We start from the raw sequence: 20939 nt of genomic DNA, 5'->3' as shown, positions 1-20939 counted from the left end.
CTTTTTCAAAATGTAGGCCTGTTTTTTGTATTCAGAGCAGAAGTGGTATTTAAGATCTGAAGAAATGGAAAAAAAGACCGTAAGCCATGAATTAATGTTGAAAGATGGATTTATTTGTTTTTTTTTTTAATTGCTGAATCACTGTATTTGTTTATGTTTGAAAACCTTCGAGTTTTAAAATGACAACTGCAGCAAGCATGTAGTTTTGTCACTTGCTGCCACCTCCCTGACAAGGTAGGGCTGGGGCCAGGGTCATGCTCCCTCCTGCCACCCACTCCTCTCTCCACCCTGAAGCCAGTGGCTGGACAGCCTCGTCCAAAGTAGAACAGAGGGGGAGCACGAAAGTAAAGAGAGGGAACTGGGGCAGAAAAGGTCAAGATTTGGCTGTATCGGGGTGCCTGAGTGGCACAGTCAGTTAAGTGTCTGCCTCTAGATTTCAGGTCAGATCGTGGTCTCGTGTCTGGCTCCACACTTAGCATGGTGTCTGCTTTGAGATTCTCTCTCCCTCTGCTTCTGCCTCTACCCCTACCCCTGTGCATTCTCGCTCCCCCCTACCAAAAAAAAAAAAAAAAAAAAATATATATATATATATATATATATATGTGTGTGTGTGTGTGTGTGTGTGTGTGTGTGTGCTATATTGTGTGTGTATATATTTTTTTATTTTTAAGATTTCTTATTTATTTATTTGACAGAGAGAGAGAATACACACAAGCAGGGGGAGTGGCAGAGTGGAGCCCAATGTGGGGCTCGATCCAAGGACCCCAGGATCATGACCTGAGCCAAAGACAAACACTTAACTGGCTGAGCCACCCAGGCACCCCAGTATTATACCTCTTAATTGTCAGTGAAAACTTAGAAACTAAAGTAGAAGGAAGAGAACAGAATGGACATTTGTTTCCTGTTGCTGTGAAGAACTTGGATGAAATCATCAGCAGGAGGGGTGCTGGGGACAGTGCCAGACATGTTCCTAAAGAAGGGAATGCCAACGGAAAGAGAAAGGACATGCTCATCCTCCTGGGGATCGGGAAGCTTCAGGTCAAACAACAAGGCATGATTTTACTCAGAGTCAGGTGGACACACAGAAGGAAGTGATAGAACCCAGTCCGGGTATGGAGCAGAAGACCCCTGACCACATGCTGCCATGGTCCTTTGGAAAGATACCTGGAATCACCCATCAAAAGCTATAAAAATCATTCCTCTGGTCAAATAATTCTGGTGGGAAATTTTTCCCAGGTGTTAGTAACTCTGTTAGCAAACCCCTGGCAACCACCGGAGTCATAGGCAGCTTTTTCTGGGTGCCTGCCATGTGCCTGCTCATTGCATTTTCACAGCAAGCCTGCACAGAGCTCACTGGCCTGTCCTACCTCAGGAGAGGAAGCAGAAGGAAGCTGAGGCACCTGCCCAAGCATGTGATTTTGGGAGAGCGCTGGGATAGCCCAGTGGCCTCACTTCTTATTTTTTCTGGAGAGTTGAAGCAGTGCAGGAGAATGTCCTGATTGCCAGCCCAGATGCCTTGCCCCCAACTCCTCAGTCTGGACCCTCCTCCAGCAGACTGGGTACGGCCTCTTCCTATCAGGATGCTCGCCTCCTGAATCACCAGTCTTCCCTGTGCTGCTGAATTCTTCCTGTCTATGAAGAGGCTGCTGTGCGGTCCTGTTTCTCCTTCATAGCAGAGCTTCTGGGGAGGCGTATAAACTTACCTTACTTATTGCTGTTTTCAGTTGTTATAATTAACAGTCCAGGAGAATGCACAGAACACATTTTATTTTTTTTTCTCTACAAGACTTCATTCTTTTTTTTTTTAAATTTCTTTTCAGCTTAACAGTATTCATTGTTTTTGCACCACACCCAGTGCTCCATGCAATACGTGCCCTCTCTAATACCCACCACCTGGATCCCCCAACCTCCCACCCCCCGCCCCTTCAAGACCCTCAGGTTGTTTTTCAGAGTCCATAGTCTCTCATGGTTCACCTCCCCTTCCAATTTCCCTCAACTCCCTTCTCTCCATCTCCCCAAGTCCTCCATGTTATTTGTTATGCTCCACAAATAAGTGAAACCATATGATAATTGACTCTCTGCTTGACTTATTTCACTCAGCATAATCTATTCCAGTCCCGTCCATGTTGCTAAAAAAGTTGGGTATTCATCCTCTCTGATGGAGGCATAATACTCCATAGTGTATATGGACCATGTCTTCCTTATCCATTCGTCCGTTAAAAGGCATCTTAGTTCTTTCCACAGTTTGGTGACCATGGCCATTGCTGCTATAAACATTGGGGTACAGATGGCCCTTCTTTTCACTACATCTGTATCTTTGGGGTAAATGCCCATTAATGCAATTGCAGGGTCATAGGGAAGCTCTATTTTTAATTTCTTGAGGAATCTCCACACTGTTTTCCAAAGTGGCTGCACCAACTTGCATGCCCACCAACAGTGTAAGAGGGTTCCCCTTTCTCCACATCCTCCCCCACACATGTTGTTTCCTGTCTTGCTAATTTTGGCCATTCTAACTGGTGTAAGGTGGTATCTGAATGTGGTTTTAATTTGAATCTCCCTGATAGCTAGTGACGACAAACATTTTTTCATGTGTCTGATAGCCATTTGTATGTCTTCATTGGAGAAGTGTCTGTTCATAACTTCTGTCCATTTTTTGATATGATTATTTCACAAAACACATTTTAAAGGGCAACAGTGAATGGACACCCAGGTGACCGCTTCCCAGAGCAAGGACAAGGGCAGGGCCAGGCCCCAGCATGACCCCTGTCACCACCTGCTGTCCCTGGGCCCACGTCTTGACACTGGCCACATCTTTCCTCTGAGTCTTTCCTGGGTAGTTTTTCCACTGATGTTTATTCACTTGGCAAGACAGTCACTCATCCACTTAACTCTGAGCATCTGGGTTTTGTGAGCAAGAACTATGGTGAGTGACACAGAAGAGAACCCTGCCGTCCAGCGCAGCACTCCCCGAGATAGCAGGATGGTGACAAGGGCCAGGCAGAGAGGGGGGCCCGGCTCTGCCGTGACAGCTTCATGCTCCAAGTGGTGACATCCAGCGCCTCTGCAAAGTCTCCCCACCTGACAGCGGGCAGACTCTCCAGTGAGTCAGTCTGTGCCAGTGAGTGAGCAAGAGAGGGCCACACCGGCAAGTGCTGGTCTCCCTGCGCAGCGTGTGCCCTGGTAAATCCAGTGAGCCCGGAATCTCCTCACCTCCGGGTGGGGAAAGGGGGGCTGCCAGGGGAGCCAGTGGGTGGCGTTTTGTACAGGGAAGGCCTGGAAGCAGGGGTTGTTTGTGAATGGAAACAAGTCTGGGGGAGCCATCCTTCATTTGTTGTATTTTAAGAACCTTTGAGTTTAAATCACCAATGATTTTCTTTTCTTTTTTGCTTTTCAGAAAAATCAGCTATCTTTAATACAGTTCTTAGAAAGCCACTCAGCGTAGACCCATGACATCGATGGTTATACTTGTTGGTAATTTGGGGCTCTTCCATTTCATTTCAGCTCTGATCACAAAGCTGAACTCTCCGTTCTGGCCGCCCTTTCGCTCCTCATGATTTTCGTGCTAGTTCAGAGGAGGTGCTCCCTGACGTCGAAAGTAGCCATGGCACTTGGCCTGCTGGGCGTCTATTGCTACCGGGCAGCCATTGGAAATGTCCTGTTCCCATGGCAACGAGACAGCAAAGACATTTCAAAGTAAGTGCACTGGCAAATCAATGTCATGTTTTATGTAGTAAAGCAGGCCATGCAGTCTTGAGAACTTTGGAGTGGTTCCTGTGAAGTGTGATCTCAGCAGTTACTAGACCTGACAAGGAGAACCTCAGCGAACAGGTTCTTCTAGCCTCTTTGCTTTGGTAGGAGGGAGACAAGTAATGCAGTAAGGTCACTGAGCTTTCCTTTTTAAAAAAGGGATTCTCTTGAAATAAGGAATTTAAAGGATTCACTTTTGCTCAGTTAAGACATAGTAACAGGAATTATAAAGAATGGATGCTTACTAGCAGTTGGGAAACAAAGCACACCAGAAAAATCAGTTTTCTCATAATTTACAGTGAACTCCAGGGGTGGGGAGTGTCCCCCCTGTTCTGAGTCATGAAGGCCACTTTTTGTCACAAAGTGGCAGCTTTTCTTTCTTTAATGATGATTGTGGGATGGAGTGAGCAGAACCATCCTGGAAGCTGTTTGCACAATGTGTTAAGAGCCTTGAGTGTGTCCAGCCTCTGACCGGGGCGCCATCTTACAGAATGTAAGGAATCCAACCAGAGAGGAGGCCTGAAACCAGGACATAAGCAGGCTCTCTGGAAACTGGAAACAGGTGCACGTAGTACAGAACAAGGTAATTGGCCACCAGCAGTGGGATGAGCCTCTAAATGCACTTTGTGCTGACTAGTGTGTTTTCATAATGTGTTTTCATGTGAAGATGTGGGTGAACTGCATCTATGAAACTGTGGTATGACCCCAGCTTGTGAAGTACATATTGTTTTATGTTCATATGAAAGGCTAAAATAGGTAATTGGTTTTGAGTATATTTAGGACATGGAATCATAGGTGGCTTGTGGTCTTCCTTTTCATGCTTTTTTTTTTTTTTATTGCTTTTCTAATCAGAGAAAGAAAAGCAAATGTCATTCTTCTCTGAAAAGGTCAAGGTGTTAGCTGAGGGCTGTGACCAGGCTGGGTGGGTGTCCAGGAGCCACGGGACACATCTGGAAGCCAGACCCACCAATGGTAGAGGCAATTGAGGTGACACCAAAAGCCTGGCTGAGGCGACAGCAGGGTGGCAAGCCTTCTCCTGAGGCAGTGAGGTCAGGTAGGGGGAGGATAATGGGGAGACATCTCAATGACTGTCCACTTCAGAGTCCTGACTCTGAGCAGATGCCAAGGCTAGGCGTCGTGTCACGTTTGATGGTGTTCAAGTGTGAAACATGAATAAATTCCTCATTTCCTCTCAGATCAATGCACCTAATTTCATCATCACTCATCTCAAGACTTGGACCACTTGCCGTTTTGGATGCTACAGTGTACACCTTGTTGGTGTCTAGAGCATAGGCCACCGCAGCCTTTCATTAACCTGCAGTGCTTGGCTCGCATTCTTCCTGGAAAATGCTTCCTTCCCACCCCCATCTACCCTGGTTCTAGATCCCTCTCCCTTCTAGGTCTGCTCCAGTACTAAGGCCATCCCAATTTTAGCTCCCTCTGCTTCCAGCTCTACCCACATTCTAGAGCCGTCCAGGTTCTAGATGGCTCTAACCGCTGCTTCTCACTGTGTAGTCTGTAGCTGTCCATCAGTAATAAAAATCTTCCTTTACTTCTGACTTTCTTCACCACTCTGAAGCCCAGGCTTGGCTGGAGTGGAAGGTCAGATTGCCATGATCCTAGGCATGTGGGAATGGCATTGAATGGTTTAGGGCAAGGAGGTGGACCCCTTGAAGGCATTCGCTGGTGCTCTCATTTCGTGTTCACCACAAACACTGCCCTGGCATTCCTCCGCCCTGATGACTTAGGGCCTTGGCTGATTGCTCCTTCTTTAACTCTTGTGGGTCAGTTGTCAGCGTTCTGTTTAGCACACGCCTTGGTGACAGGGTTGCACCTGACCCCAGCTTCTAGGCCAGCGTGTGACCCCCTGGGCAAGTGTCTGCACGCGGGAGGAGGCATGCAGCAGACAGTGGTCTGAGTGTTTGGATTAAACTACACTTTAAGAAAAGGGATTTTTGTAAATGCATAAACCTCCCTAAGAAAATCTAAGATAAGAAGATTCAGTTTTTCCAAACAAATACATTATTATAGTAATGATTTCATTTAAAATTTTATTTACTTAGCATTACTTTAAGTGATCAGCTATTCTTATATATAGAAAATATTTGACTTATGAAATTTATTTAAAATATGGGTTAGACTGGGGCGCCTGGGTGGCTCAGTGGGTTAAGCTGCTGCCTTCAGCTCGGGTCGTGATCTCAGGGTCCTGGGATCAAGTCCCATGTCGGGCTCTCTGCTCGGCAGGGAGCCTGCTTCCTCCTCTCTCTCTGCCTGCCTCTCTGCCTGCTTGTGATCTCTGTCTGTCGAATAAATAAATAAAATCTTTAAAATATGGGTTAGAGATACATATGTTTTATAAGATGAAATTTTTTGATAGAGCATCATAAATTATAGCCTTTACAAATAATTGGAAATGAAGTGCTAAATTCTCTTTTTTTAAAGATTTTATTTATTAATTTGAGAGAGAGAGAGATAGGGAGAGAGGGCACAGGCAGGGGGAGGGGCAGGGGCAGAGGGAGACGCAGACCCCCTGCTGAGCAAAGAGCCTGGTATGGGGCTTGACTCCAGGACCCTGGGATCATGACTGGAGCCAAAGGCAGATGCTTCACCAACTGAGCCCCCTAGGCGCCCCTCAAATATTTCTTAATAATCCTTAATACTTGTGTGCCACACGCTTTCCCTGTGTTCTCTTAATTCCCAAGACAGCTTATGAAGTATATGTACCATTTCTCTTCATTTTAGGAATGATGAAGTGAGCGTCAGAAGCCTTAACTAACTTGCCCCAGCAACAGAGCCAGGAAGCGGCAGAGCCCAGACTAACATGGCCCTGTCCTTCTCCAGGCCCCACAGTGTGCACTACACTGTTGTGTGTGTATGTGTGCTTGGTTGTAAACATGTCCAAATGTATCTTAACATTTTGAATTTAGGGACATTTCTGACAGAGCTTGACCTTGTCCTGTTGCAGTGGTCTTTCCGATTCACCGTGAAGCAGATAGATGGTTTTTCTGGCACCCTGTAGGTGATGGCTCTTATCCTGCACCAGGCCGTGTTCGGGCCACATGAGCGCAGTTTCCCAGAGGCCAATTCCATTGGATTAGTGCACAGAGAGGACAGGCCTGCCAGCCTCTGGGCGAGGGTGTCCTGGAGGGCTGATATGCAGAAGCAGACACCCCCCCTTCCACAGAGTTACCCAGGTGGGCGGGAGCTGTGGCTTGTTTAGTCAGCTAAGTAGACACATGGCTTTCATGGGAAGAATATATATGAGTTTTTCAAGCTGGTGCTAACAAACCAAACTTGTTTTGCTTTTTTTTTTTTAGGGGTGTTATTGAAGCTCGTTTTGTTCATGTCTTTGTCCTTGGCATTCTGTTCACGGGCACCAAAGACTTGCTTAAATCTCAAGTCATTGCCGCAGACTTCACAATCAAGACTGTGGGTTTATGGGAGATATATAGTGGATTAGTTCTTCTGGCCGCTTTGCTTTTCAGGCCACATAATCTGCCAGTCTTAGTGTTGAGCCTCTTGATTCAGACACTAATGACTAAATTCATCTGGAAGCCTCTGAGGCATGATGCAGCTGAGATCACTATAATGCATTATTGGTTCGGTCAAGCATTCTTCTATTTCCAGGTAGGTTTTCATTATTATTGTGGAAAGTCTGTTAACTTTCTGTATGTCACATATCTTTTTTCTTTGAGAAAAGCTTACCATAGTTTGGAATGTTAAAAAGGTTGTTTGGTAAAGGAACTGTCAATGTGGTGTGGGGAATGATGCTTAAATCCTATGTGCGTTTGATAGGATAAAATACGCTTAGTTACTTAAGACGGACACCCTCAGTATGGATCCAGGAGTGCTTAAGACAGTACGTGGTTGTGTACTGATCTGTTTACCATGACCTGTTCGGGACACACATCACAGTTCCATTGCTTTCCCTGATGAGGCAATTACCGGACTCTCTGCCCTTCCCCTGGCCATCAGTGCTGGATGCTGTTGGGTGTCCTCACTCGGTCGTGGTCATCATGTCTTCTCCCCGGTGTTAAAGGGCCCACCAGAGGAAAGTCTAAGCCACCTCCAGGATGCACCGTAGTATTCGCTTACATGCTTGGAGTGGCACCTGGACAAGTGGACAAAAGGACCAGCTCCTAGTCTTGGAGGGACTCATTTCCATCCCAGCCTTCCTGCATTTCTGCCCTGGTTCAGAGGGCCCCACCCTCCATCTAGTGGCTGCTTCTGGTACCCTCGAGGGTGGGCACAGCTCCCCACACTCCCCTGCTGGCTTCACACCCTCTGGTGGAGGAACTATGCGGAAGGCCCTGAGCACTCTGTTCTGTTTTGCCGTCTTTAAAGTGAGGTTCTGTACTGTCTCTGCGCACCCTCTTCATTCAGTCCTTAGGAGCACATGTGGTGTGTTTGTCCCAACAGGTGGGCCTGGGGCTTCTTCCATGCTTTGTTGGTACTCCTGGTGTCACCCACAGAGCACCTCCCTCACTGTTCTCTGTCTGTTCCCAGAAACCCAGAGGGGGTGAGGAGGAAGTTCTAGAAATCCATAAGTCCTAGAGAATGTAACCTGACCCTCAAACCCTCTTTACCATCCATCTTTCCTGGAGGACCCCTGTACTCTGTCCAGCCCTGCACGTGGGTAGCTGTAGCCCCTAACACTGGTGTCTGGCACTTCTAAGCCAGGCGGCCTCTGGCAGGCACCTGCTGTGCCCTCGTCTCATCTATAAAATGGGCCACTCAACAGCTTATCTCCTCTTTGGCTGCTGTGAGGACCAAGTAGTGACAAACAGGAGGTAGGTATCCTGCGTAGTTGCTCTCGGTGCTTGCCGGTGTTCCTCAGGACCTGTAGGGGAGGCCTGACTGGGGTCTATAGGACCTAGAGAGTGATCGGACCTCCCTGGAGTCGCTGCCCCATCCCAGGAGGTGTTGGTGACCGAAGACCACACTAATGACCAGCATGCAGCGCCTGGAGAAGTGCTGGTCAGCTCCACCCTGTGCAGGCTGGCCTCTGCTGAGCCACGCAGTGGTTCAGCTGTGTGTGTCTCCGTGGTGTCCAGTAGCCCCATCTCAGACACCACAGCTTTTCTTACCAATCAGAAGAAATGTAAAAGGTTACCAGCCTCACGGATGTGAGGGAGTGCAGTTTGCCCAGGAATTCCAACTCAGAAGGGGAGAAGGATGAAGGAAGCTGTTGTAAACACCAGCACAAGTCGCAGAGGAGAGAGACGCGGGTCTGGAGTCAGCCTCTGGGGGAGATCTGCTTGGCCTTGTTGGCAGCGGCTCTTTCATGCTTAGCCATTCACTGTAGCTGATGTATTGCTGTAGAAGGACTTCAGGCTTTGCTAAGCTTTCCAGAAGTTTCTAGACGGCCTGTCCGTCTCAAAGTCCTCTCTTTGAAAGTCACACACAGGCCTCATCTTGGTGGTGGCCTCCATCCAGTTCTGTGTCTCTGATCACAAGTGCCTTGGTGGGGAATGGGAATGCCATCACCATGGAAAATTGCCAAGCCCCCTCCCTTATCCAGTTCTGGGCACTGTGCTGGACAGCAAGCATGTCCGGTGAGCACAGAACACTCCTGCCCCAGAGGTGCGTGGATAGCCAGGGCTCCACATAGGAGTGGCAGTTGGTCACATGGTAGACCCTACTGGCACAGATGACGAGATTCTGGTGGTTTCCCTCTTAGCTCAGAAGAAGAAGGTGTTTGCTGGTTAGGCCCTCTGGCCTATGCTAAGGCTTTGGCATCAGGAAGAGTGATGGAGCCACTGTCACGCCCCTAGTGAGGAGACCACCTCACATTCACTATGCTCCTCTGTGGCCATATTCCATGGGGAGTGACGAGGCGTCCATAATGGTACATGGTGCTGGTGCTTGGCAGTGGAACGCACGTGTCCAGGAGCCCCGGTGCCCCTGCAGGAACACCGTGGTCTGTGCTGGGGGTCTTTCGGCACACAGAATGAGCACAGACCCTGGTACATCAGGCAGTGACCAATAGCAAGGCGGACCTCCCTCGTCTCAACGCTCCCCCTTGCCCTTCCCTCGTGGTCAGGTTTCCTGGGAGAAGACCTACAGGCTTGCTGCCCCCCCCCTTCCTGCCCTCAGCGCGGGGACTCCTGATAGTACAGGGGTTGGGAGTGTGATGCCCAGCTGGCCTCCTCTGGCGTGTTCTGCCTGTTTCCCACCAGTTCCCTGAGAGTCACAATGGCACCACATCAGAACAGTTGAGGATTAAATGAGTTAATGCAAGTAAAGCAGCAGAGCAGGCGGCCTGGACCATAATGGTCTGTGGCCAACCCTCTCTTTCCGCGACTGAGGCAGCTTCAGTGGGACCTCCATCGACTTCCCAGTGCTGGAGCCACGAGTCTGTCGTCATCACGCCTCCCCTTGCTGCAGCGCTTGGGGTTCTTGCTCTTCCCTCCTCTCAGCAGCTCTGGGAGTTCCTCTGTCTACAGCGAGGGGCTTCTAAGTAGGAATTAGGTCATCAGGAGAGAGCCTAGGCAGCCACGGGCAAAGTGGATGAAGGGGAAGCTGCACAGTGGAGCTTGCTGTCAGGGGAGGGGCCTGCTGTAAGAGGGGTGTGAGGACAGGAGTGAATGCCTGTCTTTGAGATATTTTGGAGGTCTGCCAGCATGACCTGGTGGCCACCTGGAGTGACGCAGCAAAGGAGGTGGCAGTGGAGTTCCACTGTCACATTTGTGAAGCCAAAAACCCCCTCTGGAGTTGTGTCCTGGGTCATTAAGAAGTGGTTCCAGGAGGGGTCTTAGATGGACCAAGGCAGATGTCAGACTTAAAAATGTCCTGAGTAGTTGAGGAAAGGACACCAGCAGTGATAAAGACTACATGTGGAGAGAAGAGCTGAATCTTGAGAGAGGTTTCCCTTGGATGCAAACCCCACCTTCCTGGGCAGGGTGAGCTGTACATCCCCCAATCCCCCCACCCCACCCCCACCCCGGGGCTGGGCTGTGACCTGCAAGGTCTCGGGTCTCACACGTCAGCTAGACACCTAGTGGCCAAGCCCTCCCAGTGACTAGCATGCCCTGTCCTGCCTACCAGCCGTGTCCACCTGTTGCAGAGGCCATATGGCAACACTGCCCTCAGCCTCTCCTTGGCCACTTTGCCCCCCATGGCCAGGTACAGCCCTCAGACAGGTCCTTGCGCAGGGAGGTCGGCGTGTCTGTCTCAGGTAGATAGAGCTGAAAAGAGTTTGGAATTTGCCATGGTGCATCAGCAGACTTACATTTTTTGAGTTTCTTAAAGGTAGAAGACATTTCACTTGCTCCTCCCGACCTGGAGCGAGGTAGGACAGGAGAGGGTGGGGGCTGGGGCTCCTGTGTGTCCATGTCGCCATGACCGCACGCAGCTTTTTATGGTTGCTGGTGGCCGTGTCAGTGCTGCTTCTCCTTGTGTTCCAGGGAAACTCCAACAACATAGCCACAGTGGACGTCTCAGCAGGCTTCGTGGGCCTGGACACCTACATGGAGGTCCCAGCTGCGTTCCTGACAGCATTTGCCACATTCGCAGGGCCTGTGCTATGGGCCAGCCACTTAGTGAGCTTCCTGAGCACAGAAACCCACAGGTGAAGTTCCTCCTTTGTCTTTCAGCACAAAATCTGATGGCAGGTTGACAGTTTGAAGAGAGAACCTTATTCCAGATACAGGGTTCTGAACCCCAAGGGCCTAACGGCCTTCATCAGTTTTCTCTTCCTTACGTAAGAGTGAACAGTCCACAGCATGTGGGCCAGAGGCCGGTGCAAGAGCAGGTCTGTGGCCACCCTGTGTCAGGATGGCTGGGAGGCTATGGGAGTATCCAGCTTCAGCTGCTCTCTTCCAGGTCACACCAGGATGTGATTTCCTGGGGCACAGGAAGGAAAATCCCTTCTCGGCTTCTCTGCTTGCTGGTGGCCTGGTTGGGTGGCGTGGGCAGGGAGGGGTCTTCCATTTGGGGCATGAAGACAAGATATGCTCGTTCTCACCTCCAGGGGCCCTGGTGCAAAGAGGAGTCTGCACAGGCCTGAAAGGGCTTCTCACTTGGTGGCCATGCCCTGTCCTGCCCCTGAGAGGCCCCCTCAGGCTCCACATGGACCCGCAGACCGAAGGGAGAGCCCACCCCACCCTCCTGCCCATCCCGCTCCTTGGTGCTTTATTATTTGTTTATGCATTGGTCCTCCCAGAAGGGGGCTTCTTAAGGCGGGGACTTGGCGGTCTTTGGGCACCATGATAACCTCAGTGCCTGGCTCCAGCCTGGCAGAGTGTGGCCTGAGTGATATGTGGGCTTTCTGTTTCTGCACTTTCCTTCTGTAAAATGGGAAGATGGTATTGCCTCCAGGGTTGTGGAGCCTACACGAGGAGTCCCACCGGTGCTGCAGGTAGCATGGGTAGCCATGCCGTGTCTGTCAGGGCTCCCCCAGTGCCCCCCTCCCAGAAGCCCCTGTGCATTTCTTAAGCTACACAGTCAACCCACAGGCATGCCCCACCACCGCCGCTCACCCAGATGCCAGCACCTTGCTCAGGAGCTGGACCAGCCTTGTGCTGAGTGGGCCGCAGGACATGTAGATCACAGCCAGTTAGGGAGACCCCAGGAGGACACTGTTCCTCCCTAATGTCCCACTGTCTCCAGTCTTCCCGGGGGTATCACCTAGGGGAAGTCAAGGCTTCCTGTTCCTATTACTCCTTTAGCCCCCACTTCTCTGCCCCCTATTAAAAATGCAGCCCTTTAAAAAAAAATGCAGCCCTTGTTGTGGTGACTGTTAACCCCATGTTTGAAGCTCCAGGGACATGTTCAGGCCCCACCTCTCAGGATAGCACTTGGGGTCCCCACATACTTCATGGGATTCCTCTCATTCTCACCCCAGACTGGCTCCTGGGACCCAAACCGTGGTGACCCTTGACTTCTGCCCCGAAGTTCCTGTCCACAAGCCACCATCTTCTGCCATTGCCCAGTTACATATGGGGTGAAAGGGAGTGTAGGTGTGAGTGGGGTGACACTCTCAAGTCAAAGTTTAGAGCAAGAAATCTAGTAACAGCTTCAGGTGTGGAGAGCAGGCTTCCTGTTCTAGAGACCTTCTAGCCTCCCCTCTAAATTGCCATGGTTAACACTCAGCTTTTCCAAATGTGGGACTCTCTTTCCTCCAGCTGGTTTTCCTGAGGACAAGGAATATGCCTATAAGTGACCTTGTCTTTCTCGTACACACACTTTGGGATCATCCAAGAGAGAGTCCTCTTAGAGGCCCTGCAGGGCTGGTGGTCAGCACTTGCAAGCCAAGGTACTGCTGGCTGAGCAGAGGGGTGTTCAGGCTTTCATTCTGTCTTCGAACCCATGTGGGCTGCAAGACCACCACGGAGCCATTGGTTCTCTCCCTAGCAGGCTCCTTGATGTCTCTGTGCCTAGGATTAGGTCAGGTTCAGAGGCCTCAATCCTCGTCAGTGCCATCATGTGTGGGGGACTTAGGGGGCCACGAGTTGGCCTTGGAGAACTTATCTGCCACAGTGCATGTGGCACCGCGAAGCAGGCCATACCTGCAGCGTACAGATCAGCTGGATGGGTGCGCCAGGGCGGAGGAGGGCCAGACAGTGAGAGCCTGGACTGCTATGAAGGACAGCTTCCTTGGGGCTGAAATCACAGTTTGACTTTCCTGCATTTTCATCTGTTTATACTGGGGAGACAAAAAGACAAAGCATTTTTTTATAAGTAAGCTGAAGGCATTTTAATTGGCCTAGGAGTATTATAGGATATTTTCCCTAATTAAGGAATGTTTCTCTTTTATTTTAAAAAAGGGTTTTCCTTTTCCTTTTTTAAAAGCTTAAAACATCAAAATTTACTCATTGGTTTTGGGGTGGGAGTGGTTCAAAGTCAAGAAAACTAGAGCCAGATTAAAATGGTAGAAAAAAAATATTTCTCATGGCTCAAAAATTGGGTCTTGGGTGGTCCATGATGCTTGGCTTCAGGAACTGGCTTCGGGTCTGGAGCCTGGTGGACAGCCGTGATGAGCCAGGCTGCAAGGCCTTCATCCATTACCCTTAGGTGCACATGGTTCTTTGCTAAAGTTTTGTGAATGGTGACCCTACTGGATGTTGCTATGGCAGTAAGAAGGCAGAGTCTTCTGAATAAGTCAGTGTTTGCTTTGTGTGACATTGAAATGCCAGGAGGGGCAGGTTCCTGGGAGCCCCATCACCCTCACTGTCTGGTCAGTAGGCTCTTGTCTGAGCACAGACTCCATGACACTTCCCAGAAGAGGGTAGCAGCGCCATGAGCCACAAGCTTCCTCCATGAAGCTTTTCCCAAGAGTTTCCCTCAGCAGGTGTTGGTGCAGTGGCCCTTGAAGGAGTTAATGAAGTAATGTCACAGGGCCCAGCTCCCTTGAGATCTCTGCCTGAGGGACTGGATCTTGAGTGGGACCCAAGGTGCAGGCGCAAGGGTTCCCCCGAGGAGTTCATGGTCTGGCAGCATTAGCAGAAAGATGAGTCAGTCATCTGCTGAGCATGTCACAGAGATGAGGTCAGAATGGCCGAGCCCCTGAGTCTGCTGGGTTTGGTCAGGATGGCCTCCCAAAGAAGTGCATATGGGTAAAAGTACTCATAACCAGTCAAGGGAGCGAGGAGGAGTACATGCACAGGGGCGAGGCCACAGGATGGTGGCAAGTAGAAGCAAACAGACTGTTCCCTGCCAGGGGGCGAGGCAACAGCTAGAGAACCCAGCAGAAAGAAAGGATTGGCACCAAGGCCCAAGATGGGGAGCCAGTGAGGTTTGGTGAGGGCTCAGCTGAAGGCAAGAGCTGTGAGTGTGAGGGGCCAGGCATCCTTTGGCCCCTGAGTGGCTGTTGGCACCTTTTGTCAGACATTGAGCCTGCCGAGGGGATCTGAGTGGCACAGGTAGTGGCGCTGGGTCGCTAGGCCTAGGAGCCCCTTTGCGGAGCACATATGTGCACACACACCAAGGCACACTTGTACACACTCGCTTCTCCACCTCAGGGTCTTTGCTCCCCCTACACACAGAACTCCTCATTGCTCATCCTTCATGCCCAGACCCTTCCCAGTGTGATCATGGTGCCCCCCCCCAGATCCCCTAGAGCACAAAGACCATCTGCTCCCCACCTGGGACTCCAGTAATCCCACGTCCCCATCCCTGTACACAGCCGTGCTGATGTGAGTCCTACACAGTGAGGGTGGCTGCATGTGTAATGGGGGTCATATTTCAGGAAGGGGTGGGCAGCGGTGACGTGCGGCATTTACCAGCCCCAGAAAGGCCACCTGTAGTCATTGTGGTGTTTGAGGGGAGACGTCAGAAATGGAACTGGGCTTTAACAAGAGCCTGGAAATCCTGGCCTCTGAGGATCTGTGAGGTGTTGTGAGTGTGTGATGGAACTCTCATTTTAGAAGAAGCAGTCTCAGGAAGTTGCCTTCAAGAATAGGTTAGATTTCTGTAATGATTGTGTGATGGTTTGACAAGAAAGGGAGGATAGGCGTATGCTTTGAGGGTGTGCACATGTTTGAGAATGCTCTTCTTTGCTGTTAATTTGCTTAGCACACCCTCTCAGGCCAGTGTCCCCAGACCAGACCCATCAGATGCCTCACTGGGCAGCACAAAGCAGAGCTCAAAACATGTTTCTCATCCTGTGTGATTTTCATTTCATTATGTTTCATAGCATTTGTGATGTATTTTACAGTAGTACATGCACATAACTCTTAAATATAACTATTGCAAAATTTGGGGATACACTTTTCACAAATATTTTGCAGGTTGAGTCACTGGAAAGTGACAAGGCCGCCACCTGCAGCTGTTGTCCCCTTGGATGGGCCCACCAGACTGACCAGATTGGGCAGGGGGTATACCAGGAACAAGAGTTACCACGGTCATTTCCACAATAAAAATACTGATTACGTGTGTGTTCATACCTTATGTGATGCAAAAGTGCCATATACTAATACACATTCCCCTTGTATTAACAGTGGTTCTGCACTGAGTCACGCTTGCTTCTGCTACGCACTGACCTGTTCTTTTCCAGTCTCTGCATATATCATTTTGGTGACATCCCTGCGTCACCATTTGTTTATATGGAGTGTGTTTTCTCCAAAACTTCTTTATGAGGGAATGCACGTCCTCATCACAGCTGCCATCTGTGTGTTCTTCACGGCCATGGATCAAACCAACACAAAGTCTTAGCCACTGCGAAAACAATATGTTTTTAAAGTCTACATGCATTTGGGTAATGAAATAAAGATCTGTCTAAACACAAGAACGTTCTAAAGAAAATTGTGAATTCTACAAAGTTGTTGAATAGTTTCAGTTTCTTTCTCTGATGTACTTGAATATAGATTAAATAATGGTTTAAAGGGTCACTTTTAAAATAATTTAGCTTGAATATGAATCATATTCCCCTGTTGACAATCACTCCATAAAGTTCTGAACTTTGAATTTCCTCTCAATAAGTTAAGATTTCACTCAAATATGGGTGTTTTAATTGGTGAATAAAAAGGTCTCAGGTTTATTATGGTGTTTGTGGACTTCCAAGAGCCTGGGAACTCTGGGAGGAGGCTTACCTGCTGCTGGGGTTTACTTCACAGAGCCCAGACCCCTTAATGACTCTAGAAACCACTGGAGGTCTCAAGGAACATTAGTGTGTGTTCCATCTTTCAACATTAAGACATTTCAAAACCTATTCATTGAAAGTGTAAAGATATAAACTCATTCCATCTTTTTTTTTAAGATTTTATTTATTTATTTGACAGACAGAGATCACAAGTAGGCAAAGAGGCAGGCAGAGAGAGAGGAAGGGAAGCAGGCTCCCTGCTGAGCAGAGAGCCCGATGTGGGGCTCGATCCCAGGACCCTGGGATCATGACCTGGGCCGAAGGCAGAGGGTTTAACCCACTGAGCCACCCAGGTGCCCCTAAACTCATTCCATCTTAACATAGAATATTTTTAAGAAAAATAACTTTTCCAAGCCAAGAATATCTACTGAGGAGAGTGACGTTGTTTTACATTTTTGCACATCTCTTTAGTGTCTTAGTTGAAGATTAAGTTATTCAGTTAGACTGGGTTAGAGTTTGCATTCTGTCTGTGGTCATCTGTGTGTTTGGTGGAAGTAGTCACACTGATATGTAGTTGGGAAAGAGAGGAATGTCTTATTTTTTTATTTAAATTTAATTAACAGTATATTATTAGTTTCAGAGGTAGAGTTCAGTGATTCATCAGTTGAATATGATACCCAATGCTCATTACATCACATGCCCTCCTTAATACCCATCACCCAGTTACCCCATTACTCCCCCACCTCCCCTCCAGCAGCCCTCAGTTTTTTTCCTATGATTAAGAGTCTCTTATGGTTTGTCTCCCTCCCTGATGAAAGGGAAGAATATTTTTAAATCCTTTTTGTAACCACCGCAGATATTCTTTTTGACACTACTCTAAAACATGACAGACAATGGTTCCTTAATAGTTAATTGGAGAAAAAGCAAGTGCGGGCAAAACAGGTAAAGCCCCATCGAGGTCTGCACCTGAGGTAACAGGACTGCCTGGTTGACAGGTTCTCTGTCAGTGTTAACATGCCATTGCAGGGAGCTGGGTGAACCATACATGGATCTTTCTGTATGATTTTTGCAACCTCTTATGAGATTTAAACTACTTGAAAATAAAAGTTATTTTAAAAAGGAAAATAATAGTTGCAGTGTGGACTCTGAAACTTTGTCAGTGTACTTTGTGTTCTGCTCTATTAAAGTTCACTGTCTGTGCTGTTTTCTGAGTGGGTCTGTTGCCCAGATAGGATTCTTTGGGATCATGTGGAAACAACACCTGTGCAGACGTCGACAACATAACAGTATTCACTACCAGAAATCAGTCGTTACATTGCCAGCAGTCTCCTCAGAAAAGTCTTCCAGCATTGGACACTCACAGAGGCAGATGCAAGTTTTCCAAAACTCTCTAGCTTACAGCTTTAACTTACACAATGATTTGATATTTGTATGCAAAATGGTCACCACGACCAATCTAGTTAACACCTCTCACCACACAGTTACCATTTTTTCTTGTGATAAGGACTTTTAAGACCTACTTTCTTTCAGATATATAATACAGCATCTTGAACTATCGTCACCATGCTGCAGGTTATATTCCCAGGACTTCGTTTCTAACTGGAAGTTTGTATCTTTTGACCCCCATCACCCATTTCACCCACCCTCCACCCCTGCCTCTGGTGACCACCAGTCTGTTTTCTGTATCAACGAGCTTAGTTTTTTGTTGTTTAGATTCCACGTATGTGTGAGATCATACAGTATTTGTCTTTCTCTGTCTGACTTACTTCACTTAGCAGAATCCCCTCAGGATCCATCTGTGTTGTCACAATTGGCAAGATTTTCTTCTTTTTCGTGTCTGAGTGATATTGTGTGTGTGTGTGTGTGTGTGTGTGTGTCCATGTCATGTTTTCTTTATCCATTCATCCGTCAGTGGACACTGAGCTTGTCTTCACATCTTGGCTATTATAAATAATGCTGCTATGAATGCAGAGGTGCAGACGTCTTTTTGAGTTACTGTTTTTGTTTCCTCAGGTAAATACCCAGAAGTGCACTTACTGTATCAGACGGCGGTTCTTATTTTAACTTTCTGAGGAACCTCCATATCATCTCCACAGTGGCTACACCGATTTACATTCCCACCAACAATGCACAAGTGTTCCCTTTCTCCACATCCTCAACACCATTATTTCTTGTCATTTTGATGGGAGAGTGTTTCTTAATGTACAGATATCTAATATTTACAAATATTTAAGATTTTTTATCACTTTCTAAAATTGTTTTTTCTAGTTATAGGACATCTCCAACTTAATGATCCATTCTGAAAATCCATTGTTTCATGCTAAAACACTAACTGGAGATCTGTTTTCCATTATTTTAAATAGAAAACCATGAGACTGCAATTCATGTCATAACCAAGGAGCCAGTTCCCTAAGTGAAGCTACACATAGCAAAATGTCTACATGTAAGTACCACGCTATCACGTTAGGGAGTAAAATGCTTAAAACGCGTTCCTGGCCACCGAATAGTTAATATGGTTATTAACTGGTGTCTTTTTCCCTAGCTTTTTAAAATAGAAACTTAGAATCATCTTAAGTCATTTTTCCTCTCCAATATAAGCATTTAAAGCTATAAATTTCCCTTTTTTATTTTCACTATATTTATAAATTTTCATATGCTGCATTTTTTATTATCATTCAGTTTGAAATATTTCCTGCTTCACTTTTATGGCCTAGCAGTTGGCTTGTCTTGATGAACAGTCCATGTGCAATGGTGAAAAAAAAGGATTCAGCAATTGTTTGATGTGATGTCCTATAACTATTAGGTCAAAGTACTTGTTGTCAACTAGACCTTCTACATCCTTACTGGTTTGTTTTCTACTTATTCTTTCAATTGCCAAGAAGATAGCTAAAATTTCCAACTATAATTGTGGATTTATGTGTTTTTCTCCTAAATCTGTTTTTGCTTCATATATTTTGCATTTCTATACACTAACAATAAGTAGCAAAAAGCTAAATTAAGAAAACAATTCCATTTCCAATCGCACCAAAATAAAATGAAATGCCTACAAGTAAATTTAACCAGAGAGGTGAAAAACCACTATTCTAAGAACTATAAGCCATTGATAAAGACAACACAAACAAATGGAAAGCTATACTATGCTCATGAATGAAAGTAATATTGTTAAAAATGTCCATATTCCACTCCCCCCCAATTCTACAGATTTAGTGCAATTCCTAACAAACTACCAATTGTATTTTTCACAGAACTAGAAGAAATATTCCTCAGATTTGTATAGGAACACAAAAGACCTTGAATAGCCAAAGCAATTTTTTTGTCTTTGAGAGAACTGCTTTATTAATACAAAACATACAAGCTATTAAGTGCTAAGAAATTTAAATATGTAAGGCATAGCAAACAGGTGGCAATTCAACATCCAAGGTCCACAGAATGCTTGGAAGACTGCAACAGATTAGACTCCCATGGTGGAGAGGGCATCTTCAGAGGTGAAGGGGGCCCCAGTTTTAACAGCTTTTCAAGTTCCCTCTCCTCATCAAGGATCATGAGAGGCACTCCAATCAAGGGTAGTTGTGCAATCTGGTGCTCTTCAGGCAGGTCAAAACTCTCAAAATCTAAAGGATCGAAGGGAAATAATTTTTCTATTTCTGGAAAGGTGTCATCCTAGGCAAGAATGGAGCTTTTTGCTTTGACAGTCTTCTCAGTCACATTTTAGGCAGAGAAGGTTGGCCTCTTCTGATGAGAGGCCCATTAGTCTTTACTGAATTTTCTGTGGCTCTGTTGACAGTTCCCAAAGACTTTGTGTCAACTCTAGCTAAGGCTGCTTGAGCATCAAACATTTTGCCTACACCTGGTATTGAAACGTGAGATCTCCCATCTAAAGCTTTGGCTGGAGTCCTAGACCCCAGCTTCAGCCTGTCCTTGGGAGCCACAGGTGCCTGGTTCTCCACCTTCCTTATTAACAAAGATCAGAGTAGCCATTCTGGACTGGGTTGGGATTGACAGCCAAACTCATCCAAGACTTGGCCTAACCAAAGCAATTTTAAGGGAGGGGTATGGGAGGTTGGGTAAGCCTGGTGATGGGTATTAAGGAGGGCACATATTGCATGGACCACTAGGTGTGATGCATAAACAATGAATCTTGGAACACTGAAAAAATAAAGTTAAAAAAAAAAAGAAGAAAGCTGGAGGTATCTCAATCCCAGATTTCCAGATATATTATGAAGCTATAATTAAAAGAGTATGGTACTGGCACAGAAATAGACCTGTAGACCAATGAATGGGATAGGCCAGAAACAAATGCAAGTTTGTTTGTTTTTTTAAGATTTATTTATTTATTTATTTGACAGCAATCACAAGCAGGCAGAGAGGCAGGCAGAGAGAAAGGAGGAAGCAGGCTCCCTGCTGAGCAGAGAGCCCGATGTGGGGCTCGGTCCCAGGACCCTGGGATCCTGACCTGAGCCAAAGGCAGAGGCTTTAACCCACTGAGCCACCCAGGCACCCCAAATTCAAGTTTATATGGTCAATTAATCTATCACAAAGGAGGCAAGAATATACAACAGTGAAAAGACATCTGTTGTCTCTTCAATAGATGGTGTTGGGAAAACCAGTGACATACAGAAGAATGAAGCAGGACCACTTCCTTACACCATACATAAAAATAAACCCAAAATGG

General features: G+C 47.2%; 1 protein-coding gene and 1 pseudogene across 6 annotated transcripts in view; one reads left to right on the top strand and one right to left on the bottom strand.

Moving 5' to 3' along the window:
• Positions 1-18885, top strand: part of LOC111148934 (phosphatidylinositol glycan anchor biosynthesis class G) — a 48734-nt gene extending 29849 nt beyond the window's left edge. For 4 of the 6 annotated variants that reach the window (XM_022505748.1, XM_022505745.1, XM_022505744.1 and 1 more), the window contains 4 exons: positions 3502-3693; positions 7065-7374; positions 11154-11317; positions 15687-16458. In XM_022505748.1, the coding sequence (XP_022361456.1) occupies positions 3502-3693; positions 7065-7374; positions 11154-11317; positions 15687-15900 (880 nt within the window). In that variant the 3' untranslated portion in view covers positions 15901-16458. Of the gene's footprint in view, positions 1-3501; positions 3694-7064; positions 7375-11153; positions 11318-15686; positions 16459-18630 lie in introns of those variants that run through there. The other 2 variants (XM_022505747.1, XM_022505746.1) reach the window with 2 other exon arrangements.
• A 413-nt stretch (positions 18886-19298) lies between these two features.
• On the bottom strand, positions 19299-20297 carry LOC111149228 (annotated as a pseudogene).
• Positions 20298-20939: the final 642 nt, after the last annotated feature.

Source organism: Enhydra lutris, unplaced genomic scaffold, assembly GCF_002288905.1.
Source record: "Enhydra lutris kenyoni isolate GAN:26980312 unplaced genomic scaffold, ASM228890v2 scaffoldscaffold21, whole genome shotgun sequence".
In the NCBI taxonomy this organism is placed as follows: Eukaryota; Metazoa; Chordata; class Mammalia; order Carnivora; family Mustelidae; genus Enhydra; species Enhydra lutris.
The sequence above is the reverse complement of the archived record's forward strand: the minus strand, read 5'-3'. Positions and strand labels throughout refer to the sequence as shown.